Raw genomic sequence first — 25,060 nt, 5'->3', positions numbered from 1 at the left:
AAGTAGCCTGATAACTTACACACATTTTTTCCTTCTACATAAATTGATAATGTCAACCTATCACATTGTGTAGAGTTCACTGTAGTAAAAGGTAAAGAAAATTTCCTCAATAAAAGTATTCATAGCAGCTAATGTGAAGAGCCTCAACTCTGTAATTTGCAGTTTGAAGAGAAATTCTTAAAATGAAGAGCAATACTGAACTAAAGACGAATATTGAATGCATACCATCACAGAAACCAACCACTGCTGTGGCCAGTGTTTCAGACTTGGCTTTAATTACTGTACGCAGCTGGACAGCTATCAGTCAGATGAAAGATTTGTGTATGGAGTGTAGTTTGGATTGTGTTACAAGTAAAATGCAACTGGCATGTGGGCTGTTTGCATATCTCAAAAGCAATAATACTTGCTTCTTGTTTGTTTCATAATGGAATAGGATTTTTTTTCCTGTGTTGTCTCAATTTTTTCACAAATGCACTGATCAGCTGAAAAGGGTCAAGTAGCCAAGTGTTTTAGTGACAAAACTACAAACAAAGTTAATTAGACCTTATTGTTGATAATATAAAATTGGTTTGGTGTACTAGTGCATCTGACTTTATATAATCAGCAAACACAAAGGCAGTATTCACATGAAGAGGCCCACTTTTTGAGCCTTTAACCTGCCAAAGTATTTACAAATGCACCACCTTAAAATGATTTAATGTTGTGATTGGTGTGGGAGTAGGGACAGGCTTAGGACGTCGGGGGATTCCCCAGGAGCATCTTCCTTGGAGGGCTCAACCCAGGGTATTGGTCATGGCCTATTAAGGGCTCTGTTGGCTCTTAGGTGACGGTTTCCTCGTGGCTGCGTGCAGCGGGGCTAGGGGAGGGTCTGTGCTGACGGACGTGGGTTTCTGACCTGGTAGCCTGGCTGCCCCTGGGTGGGTCCAGGACGGGCGTGAGGTTCTGGGGGCGCTCCGTCTCTGGGCTGGGGCCCTGGCTGGGCCTCAGGGGCTTGGGTCCTGGTTGGTGTGTTGCCGGGGTTGTGGGCGGGTGGGTGTATGGGGGCCCAGTCCTGGCGCAGGGTGCCACCTGGGGGGCTCTTCAACTGGTGGGGGAGGTTGTTACATCTTGCAGGAGCTCTCCTCTCTTCAGGAACTCACTCTGCAGGAGGGGAAGATACAGGAGAGGTGGAGGAAGATCTCATGCTGGGCGTCTATTGTCTTGTGTAGTCTGGAAGATGAGTGGATGATGGGGTGGGTGCAATTTTCTCTGAGGTTGGGTCGGGTGGCTCTGTGGGGCCGGGCGGCGCTGCTGTACTGGGCCCCGGTCCGGATGGGCCTGGGCCCCCTTTCCCTGGTGGGTCGCGGAGTATGGGGGTGCCTACTGGGGTCAGCGGGGGAGCTGGACCCAGGGAGGGGTCACTTGCCCCTCCCTTCCTTCCCTCCCCATCTCCAGCTGCCTCCCTCTTCCCGCTCCACCACAACCACCCACACATGCAGGGCCTTGGAGTAGGGGTATGTCACCAGGGTGCAGAGGAGGCTACCCCCCCCACCTGTCCCCTTCTGCCTGCCTGTACCTCAATTTTATCCCACAACTTAGACATTCACATTACTTACACTCTCATAACACATACATATAGGATCTTGGGGGTGGGCACGCTACACGAAATCCAAAAGACCACCCCTGGCGTCGTTGCCCACCCCTCAATTTTAAATACACGTAGACATTGAGGGCTAGCAGGAGGGACCATGCGCTTACCTGCTGCTCTCTGGCAGGTAGCTCCATGCCCTCCTGGGTTTTAAAGGCACCTTCGAGCACACATGCATCAACACTACAATGAGCGGGTGGAGGGAGGTTTGGAGTCTTCTCTCACCCCCGTTCTCTGTGGCCTGCTGGAGCGGGGGGGCTAGGAGGAGGAGTTGGCCGTCCGACTGTGGTCTGGGGTGTGGGGCCTCCCTGCTGCTGCGGAGTCGGGGCGGTCTGCTTCTCCCCACCGCAGGGAAAGGGGTAACACCACCTGGGTCTGGGTGCAGTTTCCCCCTCCAGGGGCGGGGGTACCTAGACCCGGTTTGTAGAGTACGCTTGGGGAGTGTGATCGTGTGTACAGCGTCTCTTTATGTCTGTCTCCACGTTGGTTGAGTGTGGAGTAAGTGCATATGAGAGCATGAGGGTGCGAATGGATGTTTGTATCTGTGTGTGCCTGTATGTCTGTGTCTATATGTCAGGTTGGGTGTCAGACGCCACCTCTCTGGGGACATCTCAGGCCCTCTAAGATTTGGAGGCCTATCTCCCCCCACCACTTACCCTACCAGTGGCAGACGCCCTCAGACATCGGTGCGTTGGTGGTTCTTTGTGTCCAGGGGTGGGCGTCCAGGTACACACCGGCTCACTCCTTGGTGGCTGCTTATCGGGGCCTGGAGCCTGGCGCTCGCTCGGGCCCCTTCGGGCGTGGGGTGCCCTCGGCCTTTCGGCCTCGGGCTTGGTCACTCAGGCACAGCTGGCTGCCGGCGGAGCTCACGGGCACGTCACTGCAACTCCCCCTGGCTTCTGCTCCGCGGCTGCTCATCTGGGACTCTCCTCAGCTCTTTCTGGGACAGTGGCACGGCTGCCCCTCTGTTGGTCTTCCTTGGTCTCTTGTGTTCTGGGGGCCTCTGGATGTCTGGAGTTTTGATCTCCTCCATACCTGCTTCATGCCCTGGAGGACGGGGCTGTGCCCACACCCTCTAGCAGATCATTACATGAAGGAACCTTTTAAAAAAACAAGCACGCTCATGCTCACAGGTGTACACACGGGTGCTCACACACACAAACTACACCCTTTTTGGCTCCTACCTCAAAGCACACTGTGCGCTGTCGATCTTACGTGCTGCACAATAATGTTTAATATTTAGTATTTACAGTTATATTCCCATAGATCATCGTGATGTTGTTTATTCTATTGCTTTCGTTTTCTTCTGCTTGTTTTCTTTTTTCATTCTCAACAGGTGAAATTAAAAAAGTATCTACTGTTAGCTAGTTTATTGTGATGGTGTTGTTTTTATTATGTTGCTCTTTGTTGTTTGTTTTCTCTTTTGGCTTTTTTTTATCTCCATACAGGTGATCCAGGTGTTTTGATTGTTTTTCTCTCTTTCTTCCCCCCTTTCTCACCATCTGTTCTCCCCTCTATTTTTCTTTCGCTCCCTCTCTTTCTTTCATTCTTTCTCCCTGTCCTATTCCCCAGTCATGTCTGTCCTGTCTTTAAAAAACAAAAATAAAATAAATACATAATTAGAATAAAGGTCAATCAAATGGACCAATATGGCAAGGCCATGATGATCCACTTGGCATCTTTCTTGGCCTTCAGACAACAATTCTGATGGCTAAAGATCCAAACGGGACAGGCAAAAAAAAAAAAACCATTTAATGTTACACTGTCCAAAAATAGCAGTGCCCAACTGTGATATATCTAAAGAAGAGTTCGGATAACAGTAGCTCCAAGTATAAGAAACTGCCTTGCTGTCTTTGTGTATTTTATTATGTATGAGGAAAAATGTTTTTTAACAATTTCAAGGAATATGACAAATTACGGATGATGATCAGAATCAGAATCGTGTTTATTGGCCAAGTATATGTGCAGACACATACAAGGAATTTGGTTCCGGTAGATGGTGGCTCTCAAGCACAGCAATGTAAATCACACACACACACACACACACACACACACACACACACACACACACACACACACACACACACACACACACACGCACACACACACAAGCATAAAAAGTTAACTCATTACAATGTCCATTAACATGATCATTTGCCAGAATTCAAATGACATGCATGTCAACGATGCCTGGTGTGCAAATCAAACAAAGTAATTTAGTTCAGAGCCGCTTTCCTCATAATGTCATTCAAATTTGAGCCTTGTTGGGTTTTTATGCAAATATGAGAAGGATACCTGGCTTAGTAGGAAAACGTACAAAAAGGTCAAAACCCCAGCAACATTGTTATGTTAACTTACTTCAGTGTGTGGCCTTCACACACTGATCACAAGGGCAGTATTCTAAGGAGGGAAGCCCATAACTCCCCCAACCCAGTAACCATCTCCACCTTATCTGAGGGAACACTGAGGCATTCCCAAGCAAGAAGAGAGATATTAAATCTCTCCAGTGTTTCCTGGGTCTGCCCCAGGGCCAAACCACCTCCACTGACTCCTTTCGAGGCTCTGCTCTAAGCCGCTTTCGGATGACTGAACTCCACACCCTTCCTCTAAGGGAAAGAGTATTTTAAATCACCAATTCATATTTTAGATTGTACTTTTAGTACCTAAAGATATTTTTGTATTTCTTTTGTGTCCCTCAGATCAATAATTCAGTTATTTTATACTATTTGTGTGACACAATTTGAGTATCAAAAGCGCAGAATGTGTGATTCACTGAATATAAATTGCTAAACAAATGTGAAACATAGTTTAAAGGTTTAAATGTGCTTTTAGTAATTAGTTTTCCTTCAGTTTTTTGAAACCATTGCTTGCTTGGTTGTACAGTTTGGGTTTGCAAACATGTTAGACTCAGAGATTGCTCTGAACTAATCCAAAACGGCCTTTAAAACATCATTGCATGCATGTGTAACAGGTGTAACGAGGGCTGAATATTTGATTTGATTTTTTTTTTTTTGTATGGTTAATTTAAAAAAAAAAAAAATTTAAAATAACTTTACGGTATGAAAAGGTCAGACTTTCACTCTACTTTTTCATGGACACAAACTTTATTATAGCTCATAAAAGAAACTTTCTCAAACACTGGTAAAGAAGGAATTACTGTTGTCGCTGAAGTTTATGTGTCATTCATGACACATAGTACATGATAATTACAAAGAAAATAGAAAAAGCTAATCTAGTAAAGGATTTTCTATGCAGTGAAGTAAGTAAGAGTCAAACCAAGTTCTACCAAGGGATTTTAATTGTTCTATATAATTAATGAGAAACTAAAGACATTCTGATAACAGTTTGATTAATATGATTATGAAATCAGTTTAGCAGTAAATACAACAATTATATGAATCATTTTTATGTACAGTACACTGTCAAAACAAATCAGAAGTGGAGTGAAGATGTTGTTCTCTCAGCAAACCGATTTTCCTGTTCTGAGTGCAAACCCCAATGTTAACACCAGAGTGCAGAGCAGATTCAACCAGACAAAACATGCTGTCACCAAACATTTACTTCCTACACCCTGAATAACCCGATGCCTAACTCCAAACAACACCCAAGCAACCATCTACCTCTCCTAGATCAAAACATAGAGAACTGAAAAGGCTACAGAAAGAAGTTACAGATAACCTCAACAGACAGAAATACACTTTCATGAGGATGTTTTCAGTCATCACCAAACCCATCTTTGCAACAGAAAACCATATATAAAATCACATCAGATGGAAGAATAAAGAAACCTCTGCTAGTGATATATTTAAATCTACCCTCTGATACCAAACCAGCAGATGATACTATTCAGATGAAAACTTTTACCATGTCTTTTCCCAGTTTTGATGAAAACCAAACAATGTCAGCGATTGAGAATGCATTATATACATAAGCATTTACAAGCTGTTTAACTTTTTTGTGAAATGTTGGCACAAACGTTGTTCTCTATACACTATGGAAATAAGTACAATTTATGTAATGAGTTGCACTGCACCCTGAAAACTTTTTGGCACGACCAAACTGCTTGATTCTGTCTCTGTACTCTCATGAACTCAAAACCTTAGCAGAGGGCAGACAGACAAACCTCAACAGCAATTTGAGAAGGTGAATTCAGCATCCAACATTAGATTAGTTTCTTAAGAACCGGAGTCATACTGAGGCACTGTGGAGCCAAAGCTTTTGAATAAATAGAGGTTAAAAAATATCTTCGTCTTGTATCTGTGGTCCTTTTGGTTTTGTAAGTCTCGCTTTTTTATATTAGGTATTGTTACACACCACAAAGTAATTTCCCATTTTGTGTAAAAATAGAAGAGGTAACACTAGACTGGAGGGCAGACTAAACCAGAAAACTACTGTTATTATAACACAATTACTACTATCCTTTGACTCATTCATAACACCCCAAACCAGATTCCCAGCAAGCCTCAACGCAAGCACTACTAGTACGATGACAATAGTATAGAATGCTCTCTGTTTTGATTGGTCCACCCTCTCCTTTTTTGCACCCTGTTCTCCTGGGCCTGGATGAATCAAAACATGGAGAACAGATAGGCTAAAGAATGAGATTAGGATTAAAGACAATATCAAAAGGCACCAATCCAGAAACAAGTTCCCCAATATTACCAGACTCATTGCTGCAGAGGAAAACAGCCAAGCACAGATGGTGCTAATGTTTCTAATTCTTATGCCTCTTTTATTTCTCAGGCTCAGGTAGGTGATGGGGTGAACGACTGCTAGGTAGCGCTCCAAACAGGTCAGGAGGTGGAAGAACACCTCTCCGTACCAGGTGAAAGAAATTAAAGCGGTCCCCACCTCCACTATGATGAGATAGTCCCTGTAAATACCAATGCAACAGATGAAACACCCATGATGATTATGTGGTAGGTGAAGCAGTCATAGTGACTCATCGTTGTTGCTGAGGATGAAGTATGGTTTTGCTGCCATTTTTGAAAACCATAGAAGAGGATGAGGATGCAGGCAGGGAGGAGGAGGAAGATTTTAGTGATGCTGAATGTGATAAAAACGAAGGAGCTTGGCTTTAAAATGAGACAATACTTATAAAGGGGATCAGAATTGACGGATGAAAGATTCGGATAGGAGGAAAAGTTGAATGACATCTGGAATAAAACACAGAGAAAAATGGCAGGGATTTGTTAAAAAAAAATAAAAAAGGAACTCTTGTATAGTAATGCTGAAACGGTGATTACTTCACCAAAGGTACTTCACAATGTTTTCAGTAAACTGGCAACTGAACAGTGTTGTGCTTATTTTAAGTGATGGCATTTAAACCTAACATACATCAAACAATACAAACAAAATATTGGCTCACCTCATCGGCAGTCGAATCTCACTTCCACGGCGTGTAATTCAGACACTGTCATAAACTCCTACGTGGCCAAAATATAAAGCACTTTAAAACATCAGTGAATGTGTTTGAATAATGTATGGAAGGATGGGTCAGGAGGGGTTTTGCATGTCACAAAAGAAATTGTAGCTCTGTAAATCTTCTGTCATGGTTCATTTCTATAGGAAAATATTTTCCATTGCTCTGTATTTTTTTCCAGGAATATATCAGGGCACACACCCTTGCTAAAAATATATATTAGTTGATAAAATAAATTACTACCACTCCTACCAAATCCATGTTATACATCTAAAACTAAACTATATAATGTTTTTCTATTATTATTATTATTATTATTATTATTATTATTATTATTATTATTATTATTATTATTATTATCATTATTACATTGACTATAGACATTTTTTGTGACTGCAAAAAATGTCTGTATTTATGCAAATGAAGGAAACGCCCAGAGTGTCCTTGTTGGTATCTTTGTGGCCACCCCGATCTTTGGTATCGGGGTGGCTGTAGCTCAGGTGGCAGAGCAGGTCAGCTACTAAACAGAAAGTCGATGGTTCGATCCTAGGCTGCATCCTGGCTGCATCCTGGCTGCATGCCAAATATCCTTGGGCAAGATACTAACCCCATGTCTGCCTGCTGGTGGTGGTCAGAGGGCCCGGTGGCGCCTGTGTCCGGCAGCCTCGCCTCTGTTAGTGCGCCCCAGGGCAGCTGTGGCTACAATGTAGCTTGCTATCGCCAGTGTGTGAATGGGTGAATGACTGAATATAGTGTAAAGCGCTTTGGGGTCCTATGGACTAGAAAAGCGCTATACAAATGCAGGTCTTTTACCATTTAATAAGCCTGCAAATTATTACAGGCTGGGAACTGTTTTTTTTTCTCTCTGTTTATTCAAACAGAAAGGTGCCATGGTTATTAACATAAACCTTTACCAGCATAGTTGATTTATCTACAGCCTGATTGATTTTTTTCCCATATAATCTTAAATTAATGGTTTAATTATTATCGCTATAATATAGTTGGCTGAAAGAGCAGATTAATTTAACATTTAAGATAAAGACAAACAAACACAAATACTGACAGAATTATTTTTGTTAAATTCCTTGACTAATTTATCTTAAAGTCACTTTGATGCATCAAAAGCAAAACAAGTTGCCAATAAGAGTCAGTCTGCCGTCACATAAGTTTTTTGCATTCAGATTTCAGCCAAAACAAAACCCCCAGAATTAGAGACAGTTGGTGCGTTGTATCAAAAATGTTGTATGTTGTATGTTGACTGCCTATGTCATTTTGCAGAACTGCAAAAATGATGAAAGGCAAATGGTGTTCGGTATTGCAAAAAAAAAAAAAAAAAACAGGTCACAGAAAAGATACGCTCATTATCATGGGTTCTTACAAAAAACAAACAAAAAACAAAATAAAACAAAAAAACAAAAGTAAAAAATAAATAAATAATAATAATCCCACAACAATGGAAGATTAAACAAAATAACATTAAAAAAAACAACCCAGTAACCAAGCAACCACCAAATGTTCATGGCTGCAAGGCGGTGGCTATGGTATTTTTACTGTATTGTCACTGACTGAAGTGTGTACATCCTCCCAAACTGTAGAACAATCTTTCTATTTCTAACTAATTGAATATTAACAGTTAACCAAATCATCTAACTCATTGGATATTATTATTTTACACTGCAAATTAATTTTCCTGTTTTAATTATTATTACTATTGTTATTGTTTGGCATTGCATCAATCAAATAAATGCAAGCATCATGAGATATATCTGCAGAAGGGTCTTGATGGTTTAAAATATAGAATAATAATGAAAAGAAAATAATGATAAAAAAGCCTCAAACATGCACTACACACACACACACACACACACACACACACACACAAACACCTACCTTGTACCATGTCTACTTTACTGCTGCTATATATAGGGATAAACCGATGCCTCATTGAAATATACAGTGCGTTAACACATTAGTGTGTATCTGGATAACATGAAAGTTTTGCCTGTAAAACAAATTTAAACTGTTCAACAGTGTAATTTCTTTCCAACCAAAAACATCAGTTTTTTTCAGAAAGCACCGCAAAAATAATGCATCAGTCATCTCAACCTTTTAAAAAATGTTTCCAATCTATGATACAAATTAGAGTTCTGCATGGCATGGCAAACAAAACGTGACAGATCATAAACTTAAATCAGCAATCCATCAAATATTTTACTAGGACAGTATACAAACAAGAATGATGTAAACCGTGACTGGTTTGTATTATAATAAAATAAGGCAATTTAGCCGAGAGTTGCTATGCTCATGGATGGGCCTTGACATTATTGATTTCTTATTGATTTCTTTGAAAACCCTGTGGTTTTGTTTTCCTGTGTTGTGTTTCTGGCAGATGTTTTTGGACTTTTACTAAGATAGCTGTTAGAAGCTGACTCAGTACATTAAGATATTTATTAATGAATCATATTTTCTTGATCTTGATTTTTTCTTTTTTTGCATGTTTAAATGGCCTGTATTTATATAGCGCTTTTACTAGTCCCTAAGGACCCCGAAGCGCTTTACATATCCAGTCATTCACCCATTCACACACACATTCACACACTGGTGATGGCAAGCTACATTGTAGCCACAGCCACCCTGGGGCGCACTGACAGAGGCGAGGCTGCCGGACACTGGCGCCACCGGGCCCTCTGACCACCACCAGTTTAAGACAATTTGGAAGCATAATTGGACTTCAGTGAGTGAGTCAGTGAAGGGCAGGAGGTTTCTGAACGAACTGCTCCCCATCATGGGCAACCCAGAATTCCTTCTATTTCAGAGTGATTCAACCTCGCTGCCATAACACTTTACTTCAGGTAACTAGTCGTACTGCTCTCTATAAAACTGTATAAAAACAGTCACAGCTATAGCATGTATTATACCTGCTTGTAGCTGTTTTTTTTTCTATTATTTATAGGCTACATATTATTTAGTAATGCAATTTTCACTACTTCATCTGTAATTTACTTTTGATCACTGTTAGGGATGGGTATCGAAAACCGGTTCTTGTTGAGAACCGGTTCCCACTGTTTCAATTCCTTGGAATTGATTGCCATTTTTGCAAACGATTCCCTTATCGATTCCAGTCGCCCCGAATGACGTCACCACGTTGCGGAGCGTCATTTACCTGGCAGGAAACACGGCGCGAAAGCGGCTCAAACGCTCAAAAGTTTGGTTATACTTTAAGAGAACGGATGACAACAGGGCAACTTGCAGTGCTTGAAAAGTAGATATTTCATTTAAGGGAGGAAACACTGCGAATATGCAAAAGCTTACACTGACCTTAAATGAATGTCGTGTTTTTAATTCCGCTCCGGACTCGTGAATCTCAACCCAGCAGCAGCGGTAACGTTTGCACGTCCTCTTCCGTTAATGCGGCAGGTAAATAATCAACTAACAGTGCATATTATGTCAGCGCGATCTGTCTTATTACAAAACCTGACATTACTGTGCATTTAGGTGATCATGATGAGAGGTGAATGGTTGTCTGTCCTTGTGTGTTGGCCCTGCGACAGACTGGCGACCTGTCCAGGGTGTACCCTGCCTCTCGCCCTATGACAGCTGGGATAGGCTCCAGCGCCCCCCGCGACCCTGAAAAGGATAAGCGGAAGCGAATGGATGGATGGATGGACCTTAGTGTTCTCCTTTTTAAAAAAGAATCGATAAAGAATCGAATCGTTAAACAGAATCGAAAATGGAATCGGAATCGTGAAAATCTTATCAATACCCATCCCTAATCACTGTTGTATAGGTAAATTTGCCTACCTTGAGTCCTGTCACACTTTAAATTTAACTTTGTTGTTTAACTTTTTAGGCTGTGCAATTTTTGTCATTATCCTGTTGCTGTAAAACAATAACTTCCACTTATGTGATCAAAACATTTTCTGTCTATCAATTCAGCCTACATTTGCAATTGTAAATTGATTGCAGTGGCCTGGAAATTTCAAAATGCATTTGTTTCACTGATGCTGCCTCTGTATTTGAAATAATGGAATAATTAAACAATACATGCAAAAAAAAGAGAGTAAATGACAAAATTGTATTTAAATGCATCAAAAATAGAGGTAAAATATACAAACTGTGACATATGAAGAAATTGTTATGTTTCATTTATATAATAACTTTTGTTGGTGGCAGTTTTGGTCCTCACCAAGAAAAGTGGCCAAACAATGCACAGTGTACCTTATCATTAATAAGAGACGGTGTCACTCTTTCAGATAGAAAAAAAGAGTCAATAAAGAGTCACCTGGTATCTCTCTCTCTCTCTCTCTCTCTCTCTCTCTCTCTCTCTCTCTCTCTGACACCAAAAAATCACATTATCTGTTATTTCAGAAATAAGATAATATAGCAAGTACATGAACATTACATGATTTGTAACCAGACGGATACACAGGAAGAATAATAAAGCATTTCCATTAATTTAGAGACATCTATTTAACTTGAAATTAAATTAATTTTAATCAAACAGCTGACTAAGAAATCCTCACAAGAAATTGGTAACATTTAAACATTAAAGTTCCAGCATTTAAAGAGACAGACATGTCTATAAACAATAAGTAAGATCAAAACAGAAGAAACTTTGACCTAAAGTGGGCTTCTTTAACTCATAAAAAATCAAATAAAATTTAAATAAATATGCACTTACGATCAGCACAGTGATTTACCAGCATTCAGTGTTCAATCCAGTATCACATCAGAAATGTGTTATAGACACGACAGTCTACTGTGATATGGCCATACCTCATCTGCTGTTACTGCAGCTTACTGCAATGTCTGTATGTGTGTTTATTTCACGTTTTGGCGAAGCGTAAAATGGACATGGTGACCTTGTGTGTCAATTACACGCTTTGTTTTGATCATTATCTTCTTATATCTGTAGTTACTTTATTTATCTTTCAACCTCACTGGATATTTTTTTATTACAAACTACAACTAATTTTCCTGCCTTATGTAGAAAGAGCAGAGGTAACACCAGACTGCAGGGCAGATTAAACCAGAAAACACATCCCTTTATTACACAATGATTACTTTCATTTGCCTCAAGGAGAACAGCCCAGACCAGACCACTTGCTAACCTCAACACCAATGCTCCCAGTATGGCCACAATAGTGTAAATTGCCTTGTGCTTTGACTGGTCAACCCTCTTCCTGCCCACACCCTGTTCCCCCGGGCCTGGATGGATTAAAACAAAAAGAACAGAAAGGCTAAAGAAAGAGACAGCTGTCAAAGATGATACCAAGAGGCAAAAATCCACTGCTAGCATTACATCTTTCATCATCCCCAAACCCATTCCGAAAAAGGACAACAACCAGACACAGCCAATGCTGACATTCCTGATCCTGGTCCCTCTCTCACTTCTCAGTTTCCGGTAGGTAATGGGATGAATGACAGCCAGATAGCGCTCCATACAGGTCAGGTTGTGAAATAAGATTTCGCCATACGCAGTGAAAGAATAATGAAGCCTTCCAACAAACAATATTGTTAAGTTGTGCCTGAATATACCCCAGCAACAGAAGATACCCCCAGAGAGACAACTCAGCTCCATGATGACCATGTGGTAGGTAATGCTGTCTGTGTGACTCATCATTGCTCCGGAGGAAGTGGAATGATTTTTTTGGCGTTCTTGGAAACCATGGTAGAGGATTTTGCTGGAGAGAGGGATGAGGAGGAAGATGTTTGCGATGTAGAATGTGGTGAAGATGAAGGAGCTCGGTCTGGACATGAGGCAGTACAAGTCTAAAGGAAATTGTGAGATGACCAAGGAAGCATTGGGATGAAGAAGAGAGTCAGAAGATGTGTGAATGGTCATATCTGAAAGAGGAACATGACATTTTGAAAAACAGCGATGAAAAAATACAGGAAATTTTGTGTCTTCTTAAAAATTGATTGATTGAATATTTGATTGATTAGTTGATATTTGGCAGGACATTTGGAAACATCCTCTTTTGAAATGTTGACATTGGTATTATATCATATGAAAACATTTGCACTAATACTAATTAATCAATAAAAACATCAATAAGAAAGTTATTTTAGATCATCAAACAATAAAATATTTAAAACACCTGAAAGCTTTAAATGAAACCCACCTTGTCAATGGTGTTTATATTAGATCTTCTGTCTGTTGTGCTAAGAATCAGAGACTGTTGAGAATGATCTAAATCTAGATCATGAGGAAAATATTGTATTTGTGTAAGAGGTGGAAGGAGGGCTGTGGGGTTTTTGCATGATGCAAAACAAATCATTGTTCACGGTCAATTTCTGTAACTCAGTGTCCAAACTAAGGACGAGACCATAGAAGTCAAATAATGTTTATGTCAATAATGCTAATGATCTGATAAGCAGAACTTCACTTTGAAAATTGTGTCAGACTGAAATGCCAAATATATAACAAAATGCACAAATTGCATACAAATATAAAATATTTGAATAATATAAAACATTAGCATATTTTATAGTTGTCTAATTCCAATTCAGTGAAGCAGTTAGATTACAAAAATAAGTCATAACTATCTTATACGTACAGATTTGGTAAATTTGGTTGTCTACAAATAAGTCAGATTTTAGATATTATTGACACTGTCACTCTTTCTCTTGGTTTTTGATAGATTACAATGAATGTGGTTCGGACATTTACATCAACCTTATCGTAAATTAATAAATTTGATGAACTAGTAAAAAAAAATTATCTTGTGGTGTAAGCAGATCAAACTTTAATCTTCAATAACTTTAATCTTTGACCCAATATTTGCAAAACAAATCATCAACAAATTAGGGGCGACAGATAATGCAAGTGTCAGCCTGTCTCCTCAGCAAGAGAATTTCTATATTCAAATGTCCCACAGCATTCACAAATATGAAATCAAAACAGATGATTATGCATAAAACATAATGAAGTAAAGATAAACATATTAATAAAAATCACACAGTGTAAATAAATAGAGTTATACCACTTGGTTATTTAAAAAAAAATCAACCACACCCCAATTAGAATTTTTTAATGCATTTTGTTTTCAAGAATCTTACAGAGTCCGTTTTTTTTATTTTAACTGTCTACTTTGAATAAGTCTGCCAGTGTGTACATCAGAATGTGTTTCGCTTTGTGGCTAAAGTTCAGACTGGGTTTGGGAAAAAAAATTACCATATTTACATGCTTGTCTGTGTGCCACAAAAGCATCCCTTTGATGAATTATGTAATAATTCCATTTGTAACTTCTTGTGAATGATCTCCAACTCTACAAACATGCAGTCAGTGACAGTAGCCCTGGATCTGCTTTGCATATTTAGTGAGCTTGGTGTAAAAACACATGAAGTGGTTCTCTACATACTGCACATTTTGGTTAGAATTTAGTAACTGGTTGGTAAGGTCTAAGGAGCTTGGAAAGAAGGTTGGTAAGGGCAAATCTGCATTCCTCGACAAACTGGTTGCAGGAGGTTTTTGGCAGTTGCTAGTTAAAATCAGTCGTAAAGAACCAAAAACCTGCACCAAAAGTTCCCTTGTGATTGCAGTGGTCACTAAGCAGATGCTTGACTGCCTGTAACATGTATATATGATGCTGACTTGTCTGTAAACAATGCCAAATACTTAGTGAGTGGTAGAGAGACTTGACGAAGTGCAACACAATCTGGGAATGGAGAATGTAGGCTTCAAAGTTGAGCCTTACAACTTCAAAACATTAGTTAGATACTGAAAATCTGGTATCTTCAGTATCTTCTATGTAAACTATTTTCAGTTGTGACAATCTGCTAAAAACTAAATCAATCACAAATGGTAAATGGCCTGTATTTGTACAGCGCTTTACTTAGTCCCTAAGGAGCCCAAAGCGCTTTACACTAAATTCAATCATCCACACATTCACACATACATTCACACACACATTCACACACAAGGGGTTTTTCAGTGCAGCAACATAAACCTCTTCATAGATACTCAGATAGAATATTTAGCTCACAGCCCATTTCAGACAGCAGCAGTCCAAGAAAGTGGACCTAGAGTATATTACAGTTTATGGACAAAAGTATTATTCCAAGCAACTGAATAATGTGGAAAACTGCAATGGCTCTAGGTGGCCAGCATGCTATATTTTTTTGGGGAAAACGGGACACAGGAGAGTCTAAATCATGGACAAAGTCAAATTATGCAGCTCATTTGGTGGTCCCTGGTTTTATTTCAAATTACTCTAGGTGCACTTAGATAGACCAGTAGACCTACTTAGATAGACCAGTAGACCTACTGGTCTATCTAAGTGCACCTAGAGTAATTTGAAATAAAACCAGGGATGTCAAACATAAGGCCAGGGACACAGAATCGGCGTGGTGAAGACTAATCCGGTCCACTGGATGACTTTGGAATATGTGAAGGTGGACCTAAATTTTGGATTTTTAACTGTATTTTTACAAGTTTTACAGCTTTTTCTACTGATAAAGACCTCCCCATTGATCATTAACTATAAACCAAATTAATCAAATTATACATTTGAGTTATTTTACGAATCACCTTTACTACTATAATTGAATTTATGCTGTTGAAGTTATGATTCTTTCTCTTAAGGAACTTAAGGAACTGACCTCCCAGCCCATTGTTCCTTCAGTGGGCTGGTATCAGTCATTATGCAAATATACTGTTTATAAGATTTGGGGAAACCTGTCTGGCCCACATAAGATTAAAGTTGGCTCTAATTGGGCCGTAATGTAAGATGAGTTTAAAAACCCTGATCTAAGCCAATCTAGACTTAACTTCAATACATTTTCTTTTCTGACAGCACATAAATTCCCGTTCTGTGTAGAAATAGCATCGGTAACACCAGACTGCAGGATAAGTTAATCCAGACAACACTTGTTATTAGCTCACAATCCGTACTTTTTAAAATATACAGATATACCTCTCACCAGGCCACTAGCAAACCTCAACACCAGAACACCCAATATGGCCACAATGGTATATGCCTTTTTCTTTGATTGGACAACCCTTTCCCTGTTCCCACCATGTTTTCCTGGGCCTGGACGAATCAAAACAAAGATAACAGAAAGGCTGCAGAAAGAGGAGATTATTATAGATAATATCAAGAGGAAAAAATTGACACTTTTAAAGACGATGTCATCCATCACGGCAGGCAACCCTGCAAAAGCAAAAGAGCCAGACACATCCAATGCTGAAATTTCTGATTCTTATTCCTCGTTCTTTTCTTAGGCTGAGGTAGGTGGTAGGATGAACAACTGCCAGGTAGCTCTCCACACATGTCAGAACATGGAAGACAGTCTCTCCAGACCAGATGAAAGAATAAAAAGTCCCCCCAACTAAAATTACTATTAAATTATCTATGTAGAGACCACAAGAGCAGATGATACACCCAAAGGTTCCAATCAGATCTACAATGACAGTGTGGTAAGTGAAGCAGTCAGAGTGCCTCATTGGTGCTGTTGAGGAGATGGAGTGCTTTTCCCACCATTCTTGGAGACCACGGTAGAGGATGAAGATGCAGATTGGAAGGAGGAAAAAAATAGTGATGAGGTTGTATGTGAAGAAGATTACAGAGCTTGGACTGAAGAGGAGACAATCCATGCCTAAAGGAAGGTGGAATCCAATAGAAGAAAGATTTGGATGAAGGGGGAAGCCTTAGGAAGACAAGTTTCTTGACATATCTGGAAAAGAATAAGAGAGGGTGGATTAACTAAATGTGGAAATTACAATGAATTATTGTCAGGACCCAGGACCATGACAATTATATCTGTCCTTTCAGAAGAGTCAACCAAAAGACTGCAGGTACAGCAGAAGTGTTAACTGAAAGATGTAATACTGACAGGTAAAACAGTGTCACCCTAGAAAATAACACTCTATAAGAAGGCCAGAGGATTTCCTCCAACAAATATATTCAAATTGCAAATTTCAGTCATAACAGTGTTTGTGAGCACTGCAGAACACCCACAATAAGAAAGTGAAAGCGCACACTGTGTTTGAATTACAAGACCTAGAAAGAACTAAGAAAACTACAACAATCAGACTTTATCAGATATTTCAAGAAATGGTTTCCCTTAAATACACATACAAACACATACCTATATGTGGCTAACTCCACCCTGTTATGAAGATATCTTCCATGTCCCTTTCATAAATGTGCATTTGAAAATATTAAATCTGACCTCAGTTTTTTTTTTAAAAAACAAAACCAAACTTTTAAAAAGTGTGTTTTATTTCCCAACAGTGTTATTTTTTTTGTAATGATTGATAAGATGACTTTAAATGTAAATTATAGCTTTATTTTTATAATTAATGCACATCACATGGCGTAAATGTTTGAAATACTTCAACATCCTCTCCTGTAACTCTCTTCCTTTGTGGCATGACTAACCACAGCAATTATTTATAAAAATATGATTAAAAAAAGTTATTTTATTTAATAACCAATTACAATTCTTCATTTTATTTATTTATTTTATTTATTTTTCCACTGACTCCACTGACTAATCTCTAAAAATATACATGAGTTCCGATTTTAGATTTTTGGTTGAATTCTCCATATTATTATCATCAATAAAATGTCATTTCATCCTCAAATATTGGTAAATGAAATTTTGAGACAGGTTTTAGAGGACACTCACCTTGCCAGCAGCCCAACCTTCTCTTGCTGTGTTTAAGACTGTAGTAAAGTGATATCAGGCTGGAATATACATCACTTTTATAGATTAGTTCATGTGTTTGTGTAGCAGGTGAAAGGAGGGCTGTGGGAGTTTTTGCATGTTGCACAACAAGTGCATATGTTATGAATGTTTTTTCTTCACAGTTAATTTCTATAGGAAAATTTCTTATTGCTCTCATATTTTCCAGGGAAACTAAAGCTCAGAATCTTTAATTTGTTTGACTATTGATAATGGCACAGTTTTCTTTTCAGTCAGGGTGGCCCAGTTGTTTTGGGTTAGGAAATCTTAGTTTCACCGGAGTGCAGCATATGACAGATAAATGCTATGCTTAGCTATCATGATCAAAGTAACTAGTCATTTTACTTGTATCTCTCCCTTTCTAATTATGTCCCCATCTATTTTCTTTACACTTACATTTTCATCCATCTCATCCTGGGACTACTGTCACTGAGGCAAGGCTGTGTTCTGTCTTATTTTAAACATTCAGAAGTAACTCCTCTAATAAAAAACAAAACAAAACAGAATTTAGATCCTAGCTACACTACCAACTATCAGCCTATTTCAAAATTGCCATTATTTACGGAAATTACTGTCACAGTCTGGCAGAGGCAGACTGTAGGAATTTGACGTGGAGGACCCAAAATGCAGACACGAAGGAACTTGGACCAAAACTTGAATATTAACAAAAAGCGAGCCGTTTAATAAGGCTGGTAAAAAAGGTGCAAACAAAGGGCAAGGCAAACTGAAGTAAAACTAACATCAACCTAAACTTGGAGAACTAAATAAACAACAAGGAAAAACCTAGACATGAAACTTGGAAACATGGCATGGAAAACATGGCGTGAACAACAGACAACCTGACAAAGAATGAACAGAAACACACAGACTAAATACACACAAGGGTGATTAGGGGAAGTGGAAACACATGGGGAAACAGCTGACTAGTGTCAGACATAACAAGACAAAGGAAGCAAAGCTGACTGCACTGACATAGGACACAGACCTTCAAAATAAAAGAGGAAACAAAAGATGCAGACATGACAATATAAACTTGACAAGATAAGACACGCAGGATATATACACAAAGGGTGAGGGAAACTTAAATACAGGGGAAGAAAACACAAGGACTCTAATAACCAAATGAACTTCGCTAATCTAATGAACTTAAACATAAATAACATCCAAATAAACTAAAACTTAAAACGCTGGGTCAACAGACCCAGGAACCTGACAATTACTAGAAAAAACTGTTGAAAATCAATTCAGGTCACTATAAATTACTGAGTTGTATCCCTTTTTAGTCTGGCTTTCAAAAGCAGCACTCTACAGAGACCACTCTCTTAAAAGTCTATAATGATCTATTAATGGCATCTGATGCAGGGAATTGTTCTGTTATCTTAGCCCATGTTCTTGCTTGATCTTAGCGCAGCCTTTGATACCATCGACCACAAAATCCTACTTAACAGGCTTAAGGTTTGGGCTGGTATATCTGGCTCTGCCCTAGACTAGTTTTCTTCCTATTAGTCAGATAGGACCTTTTCTGTTAGGACTGATAGGTTCACCTCTAACATTGCTGCCCTGACCTGTGGGGTTCCACAGGGTTCACTTTTAGGTCTATTATTATTTTCTTTTTATATGTTTCCTTTAGATGGTATTATTCAATCTTTTAGCAACCTGTCTTATCATTTTTATGCTGATGACATTCAGCTGCATATGTCCTCATCAGCTGGATAGGCTGTCCACCCTAGTCCAGTGTTTAACTCAGGTGTATGATTGGCTTTCAAGCAACTACTTTATTCTAAATACGAACAATACCAAGACCATGATCATAGCTCCTCCTGAGCTACATTCTAAAATTAGTCAGGTTCTTGCCTCTTTCTGTCCTTCTGTCAAGGCAAATATTCAATATTTTGGAGTAATATTTGACTCTTCTCTGGGCCTTGACTGTCATGCAAAATCTTTGTCTCGTTCCTGTTTCTTTCACTTAAGAAACATCTCTAAACTGTGATATATGGTTTCCTCAGCTGAACTGGAAAAACTCATTCATGTATTTGTGTAATTACGTTTAGATTACTGTAATTCCCTGTTTACTAGCTTGGATAAATCATCTCTCTCTCGCCTCCAGGCAATAAAAAACGCAGCAGCCAGTATACTAACTCATTATAGCAAGCGTGCTCACATTACTCCCATCTTAAATTCTTTACATTGGCTACCAATAGAGTTCAGAATTCACTTTAAAATTCTTGTTTTAACATACAGAGCACTAAATGGCCAAGTCCCAGATTAGTTATCCAAGCTTCTTATAAAATACACTGCTGCTTGTCGTCTCCGCTCACAGACTCAGAGTCTGTTGGGTGTTCTCCGTGCACGACTGAAGACAAAAGGGGACAGAGATTTTCAGTCTGTTGCACCAAGACTGTGGAACAGTTTACCACCACAATTGCGTGTGGTTGACTCTGTGGATCCTTTTAAAAAGCAGCTAAAAACGTTTCTGTTCAAACAAGCCTTTTTTTTTATCTACGTATTTTATATTCTTCACATTATTTATCTTATATTTAACCTTTTACATTGTGTATAATGTCTATTGAATGTACTGTTTCTTTCAATCTTTGTGTACAGCACTTTGTGACTGTCTGTCTGTGAAAAGCGCTTAATAATAATAACACTTACTTACTTCTCCTACACTACCGCATGGCTTACGCTAGCATCAGCAACTTTGTCTGACTGTGAGAGCTTGTTACTAGCTGTTGCTGGTTCTACTGCTGACAATGCAGCTGCTAACAGCGGCCCTTCAAGCCAACTGATAGCTTGTATAATTATATTAAAAACAAAAAAAATAAGTTCTAAAAATGTTATTCTGTTCATCTGGATGTAGCATTTTCAGCGAGAGAAAAAAACACACAATATTGACCCAGTGTATCAGCCCACCACGCAAATTCCCAGTATGGCAGACTACCAGTCCAGCCTGTTACATTTTATATTCCTTTGTAAAATCAGTCTGCCAGTACACTTGCCAAATGCACTTCTCTCATGTTAATGTGCTCAAAGCTAAATTGTGAAAACCTGTGTTGACTTATTGACTTGATAATTCTTATTGTGTGGTTTTCTGTCCGGATTCCTGATGTTAGGTAATCAGAACGTGCTTTGTAGCACATGTCCTTGATGTCACCTGAAACGAACATAGTAGGAAAGTGCACAGCACAGGGTGAACAGCACCACATCAGGTACTGAGGGAGAACATTACAATCTAAAAAAGATACACTCGCTTCGAATGTTATCAAAAATCTTTGTCTTCCGGCACGGTCTGTTGGATACTTGTTGATAGTTGATAGTTGTTATGTTTGTGTAGGTAAATTAAGTTAAGCTACATTTTATAGCTTATTATAATTATAAGATCATCTGAATTTGCTTTTCTATTTATTTTCTTTCCTTTTTCTTTTCTTTTCTCAGGCCAGGGTCTTTCTGTGTGGAGTTTGCATGTTCTCCCCGTGTTTGCGTGGGTTCTCTCTGAGTATTTCAGCTTCCACCCACAGGCCAAAGAAATGCACTTAGTGGGGATAGGTTAACTGGAAACTCTAAATTGCCCATGGGTGTGAATGTGGGAGTGAATGTCAGTGTGAATGGTTATCTTTGTCTATGTATTAGCCCTGTGACAGACTGGTGACCTGTCCAGGGTGTACCCTGCCTCTCTCCCTGAGACAGCTGGGATAGGCTCCAGCGCGCCCCGCGACCCTGAAAAGGATACGCAGAAGCAAATGATGGATGGATTTTCTTATGTATATGCAGGTTCAGAATTAAAAGAATAGATTTAAAGTATTTCATGTTTTTATTAGTATTCTTTAATACATGAAACCTGTGCTTTACATAGCAACTGATAATAATTGAAGAAAGAATATAAATTATTATATATTAGAAGGGCATACAGTGATAGAGAAATATCATATTTTCACACAACTCCTAAAGATAAATAACAGTAAAGGAAAAAAAAACATTTCAAGAAACAATAGCAGGACTTCAGATTTGGTCTTCTTCCTTTCTTTCTTTACTTTTTTCTTTCTCTGTATATGGTAAAAATTGGAGTTTTGTATTACCATAATTATTATAGAGACTCAATGGACCAAAAATAAATAATCCTAATGCATTACAATATGTATTCATGCACACACATACAATTGCTGCAGCAGCTTAGCAGATAGATTAAGACAATGATGTCCACATTGATATAAAAAGGCCCCTTCGTCTGAGCATAAATTCCCTTCACATGTCACTCTTAATGCCAAGATCTAAGTTATGTCTTCCTCCTAAAAATGTCATGTTTTTGCATCTGTCTGGTGACATTCAGGCAATGAAGCATAAAAAAATCAAAACTTATATAAGTGGTACGTTCTCCAAAAACAAGGGTAAGACACCTGTGGTAAGTGACTCTGAAAGACACACACAAGACACACACAAGACTATATATATATATATATATATATATATATATATATATATATATATATATATATATGTTTTTTTTTGGTTTTTTTTTATTTTTATTTTTTTTTATTCAAAGTTAGACCCATTTTTACTAATTGTTGCTTATACAGCTCACACATTTACCATTTCTGTGTAGAAATAGCAGTGGTAACACCAGACTGCTCGGCAGATTAAACCAGACTTGACTTCCGATTGTAACACAATTAACATTTTCTCTTGAAATGCACTGTACAGCCCAAACCAGACCCCAAGAAAACCTTAATACCAGCAGCCCCAGTATGACTACAATGGTGTAAAACACCTTCTGCTTTGACTGGTCAAAGCCTCCACCGTGTTTTCTTGGTCCTGAATGAATCAAACCACAAAGAACAGAAAGGCTGCAGAAGGAGACAACCATCAGCAATAGTATCAAATGGCAAAAATCCAAAAAGAGAAAGGCATTATTATTCGTCATCCAGCCTATACCTATAAAGCAAAACAGCCAAATACAGCCAATGCTTATGTTTCGGATTCTGATCCCTCTTTGGTTTTTCAGGCTCACATAAGTTATGGGGTGAACAACAGCCAGATAGTGCTCCACGCAGGTCAGAGTTTGAAAGTAATTCTCTCCGTACCACGTCAAAGTAAAAAGAGTGTCCCCTACTTCTAACATGTTCAAATTTTTCTTGTAGATACCACAGCAGCTGAGGATATTCCCTGAGATGCCGACCAGCTCCATGATGACCAGGTGGTAGGTGAAGCTGTCAGAGTGGCTTATCGTAGAGGGGGAGCACTTCTTACGCCATTCTTGGAAGCCATGGTAGAGGATGAAGATGCAGAGAGGGAGGAGGAGGAACAAATTTGTGATGCTGAATGTGGTGAAGATGAGAGAGCCTGGTTCTGACATGAGGCATTCAAGGTAAACTGGAATGTGGGCGTTAATTGAAGAAAGGTTTGGGTGAAGAAAAGTGGAGTCACTGGAAGAGGAAGAGTTTACTGACATCTAGAAGATAATCAGATAAATAAAGTGTTAATATTACATCAGCTGTACGTGTATTTGTCCTGAAAAATGCATTTTTTCTTTTAGTAAAATAGAATCAAAAATTATTTACTGATTGTAGATAACCTGCTGTTAGTTTGGTATTTTGTCCTAATCCGCTTGCCGTACCTCCGTGCAGGTGTGTGTATGTTTTGAGTGGTATAGGCGCCATTCCGTTATTGAATCCAAGCATGTAAGTTCTCTGCTGCTGTGCTGGTTAATAAAACCACGTTAACTGAGATTACTGCTTCATCATTATCATACTGGTGAACATACAACATGGTGTCAGAAGCGTCGGAACACGAACAGTATTTTTTTTCCCCGTCTCAAGTCTATTTTGTGGGTGCATTTTTTTGTATCCGGACTGCAGACAGCATGGCGGAAGGATTCAGGAGGCCTGACCCGCTTGTTTTCGATGGTAATGTTGCTGAAAATTGGCGCATTTTTGAGCAAGAGTCTGACATTTTTATAGCGGCGGCACACTCTGACAAGCCAGCGCGCACACAAGCCTACATATTGCTCAACTTAGCAGGTTCCGAAGCTATAGAACGGGAGCGGTCTTTTGTTTACGCGCCAGAAGTGAGAGAGCCCGGTGATGGAGGATGAGTCCTCATTCCTGCAGAATCGAAGGAGGATCCTGAGTGCCTCAAAAGGAAATTCAGAGAAATGTGCAGCCCACAAACCAACGTCACTATGGAAAGACACAAGTTCAACACGCGGAATCAGAGGACTGGCGAGACTGTTGAATCCTATGTAAGTGATTTACGGATTAAAGCAAAAAGCTGCAGATTTGGTGATCTGAGTGAAGAACTAATAAGAGACAGACTAGTTTGTGGCATCAACAATGACAATTTAAGGAAAGTGCTACTGCGTGATAGTGATTTAACGCTAGCAAAAGCCTTATCCGTCTGCCAGATTCATGAAATGACTGAAGAGCATAATAAAACACTTGCTTTTCCTCAACAATCTGCATCAAATGTTGATGTGCTCCAGCCCACATGTACAAAAAAGCACAGAGGAGATAAAATGAAAATACAAGGAGACAGGTCTGAAACACAGCATGTCACTAACTGTACTAACTGTGGGGGCGCTCATGTTGCAAAAAAGAGCAAATGTCCAGCTTTTGGGCAGCAGTGTCATGCATGCAAAAAGTGGAATCATTTTAAGAAACGCTGCAGAGCTGTTCAGCCTACCCAAAATGTAGCAAGAAACAGAAAGTCAGTTCATCATGTGGAACCAGACCAAGCTGATGACAGCGGAGATGACACATTCTACGTTGATGGTGTAAATCTGCAATATGCAATCCATGCGACTGATGTGCATGTGAAACACAAAGAGGAAGTTTTTGTCACCGTGCAGATTAATGGGATTCCTGTTGAGATGAAGGTGGACACAGGTGCTAAATGTAATGTGGTTCCCAAGAAAACAGTTAACATTATAAGAGCAGATAAACAAATGAAAGCACACCCCAAGTCCGTTAACCTAGTAGCATTTGGAGGCAGCAAGATTCAAACCTCAGGTGTAATTAAGCTGCAGTGTTTTCTGCATGGGCAGCCACATGTGCTATCATTCTTTGTTATTAATGAAGATGTTCAGCCAATACTTGGACTATGTGCATGCAGAGAAATGGGACTTGTATCATTCAGCAATGACGTCCACCAATTGAGCATGTCTGCAGATGACCTGTCAGCTATATTCTGTGATAACAGCTTATCACAGAATGCAGCGACTTATTTTCTGATGAGCTTGGGAGGTTGCCAGTCACCTATCGCATGACACTGAACCCAGATGTGAAACCAGTTGTTCGCCCAGCACATCGCATCCCTTTGGCCATGAAAGA

The 25,060-nt window shown here is 39.4% G+C and overlaps 2 protein-coding genes and 2 pseudogenes across 2 annotated transcripts; all 4 read right to left on the bottom strand.

Moving 5' to 3' along the window:
* Positions 1 to 5,923: 5,923 nt before the first annotated feature.
* Positions 5,924 to 6,783, bottom strand: LOC146579526 (uncharacterized; annotated as a pseudogene).
* A 5,190-nt stretch (positions 6,784 to 11,973) lies between these two features.
* Positions 11,974 to 12,894, bottom strand: LOC146579525 (uncharacterized). The gene has a single exon (XM_085267971.1). The coding sequence runs from the start codon at positions 12,892 to 12,894 to the stop codon at positions 11,974 to 11,976; it is 921 nt and encodes a 306-aa protein (XP_085124097.1).
* Positions 12,895 to 15,823: 2,929 nt separating this feature from the next.
* LOC146579524 (uncharacterized) lies at positions 15,824 to 16,647 on the bottom strand (annotated as a pseudogene).
* A 3,376-nt stretch (positions 16,648 to 20,023) lies between these two features.
* Positions 20,024 to 23,184, bottom strand: LOC146579523 (uncharacterized). Its single transcript, XM_085267969.1, has 2 exons — positions 22,326 to 23,184; positions 20,024 to 20,094 (listed from the first exon to the last, which is right to left on the bottom strand). The coding sequence occupies exons 1-2, from the start codon at positions 23,182 to 23,184 to the stop codon at positions 20,024 to 20,026; spliced, it is 930 nt and encodes a 309-aa protein (XP_085124095.1).
* Positions 23,185 to 25,060: the final 1,876 nt, after the last annotated feature.

Source organism: Mchenga conophoros, linkage group LG3 (assembly GCF_057382185.1).
Source record: "Mchenga conophoros isolate Kocher_MC1m ecotype Shallow Benthic linkage group LG3, M_conophoros_male_GT1.1, whole genome shotgun sequence".
Classification (NCBI taxonomy): Eukaryota; Metazoa; Chordata; class Actinopteri; order Cichliformes; family Cichlidae; genus Mchenga; species Mchenga conophoros.
Note: the sequence above shows the minus strand (reverse complement) of the source record. Positions and strands in the feature narration are given on the sequence as shown.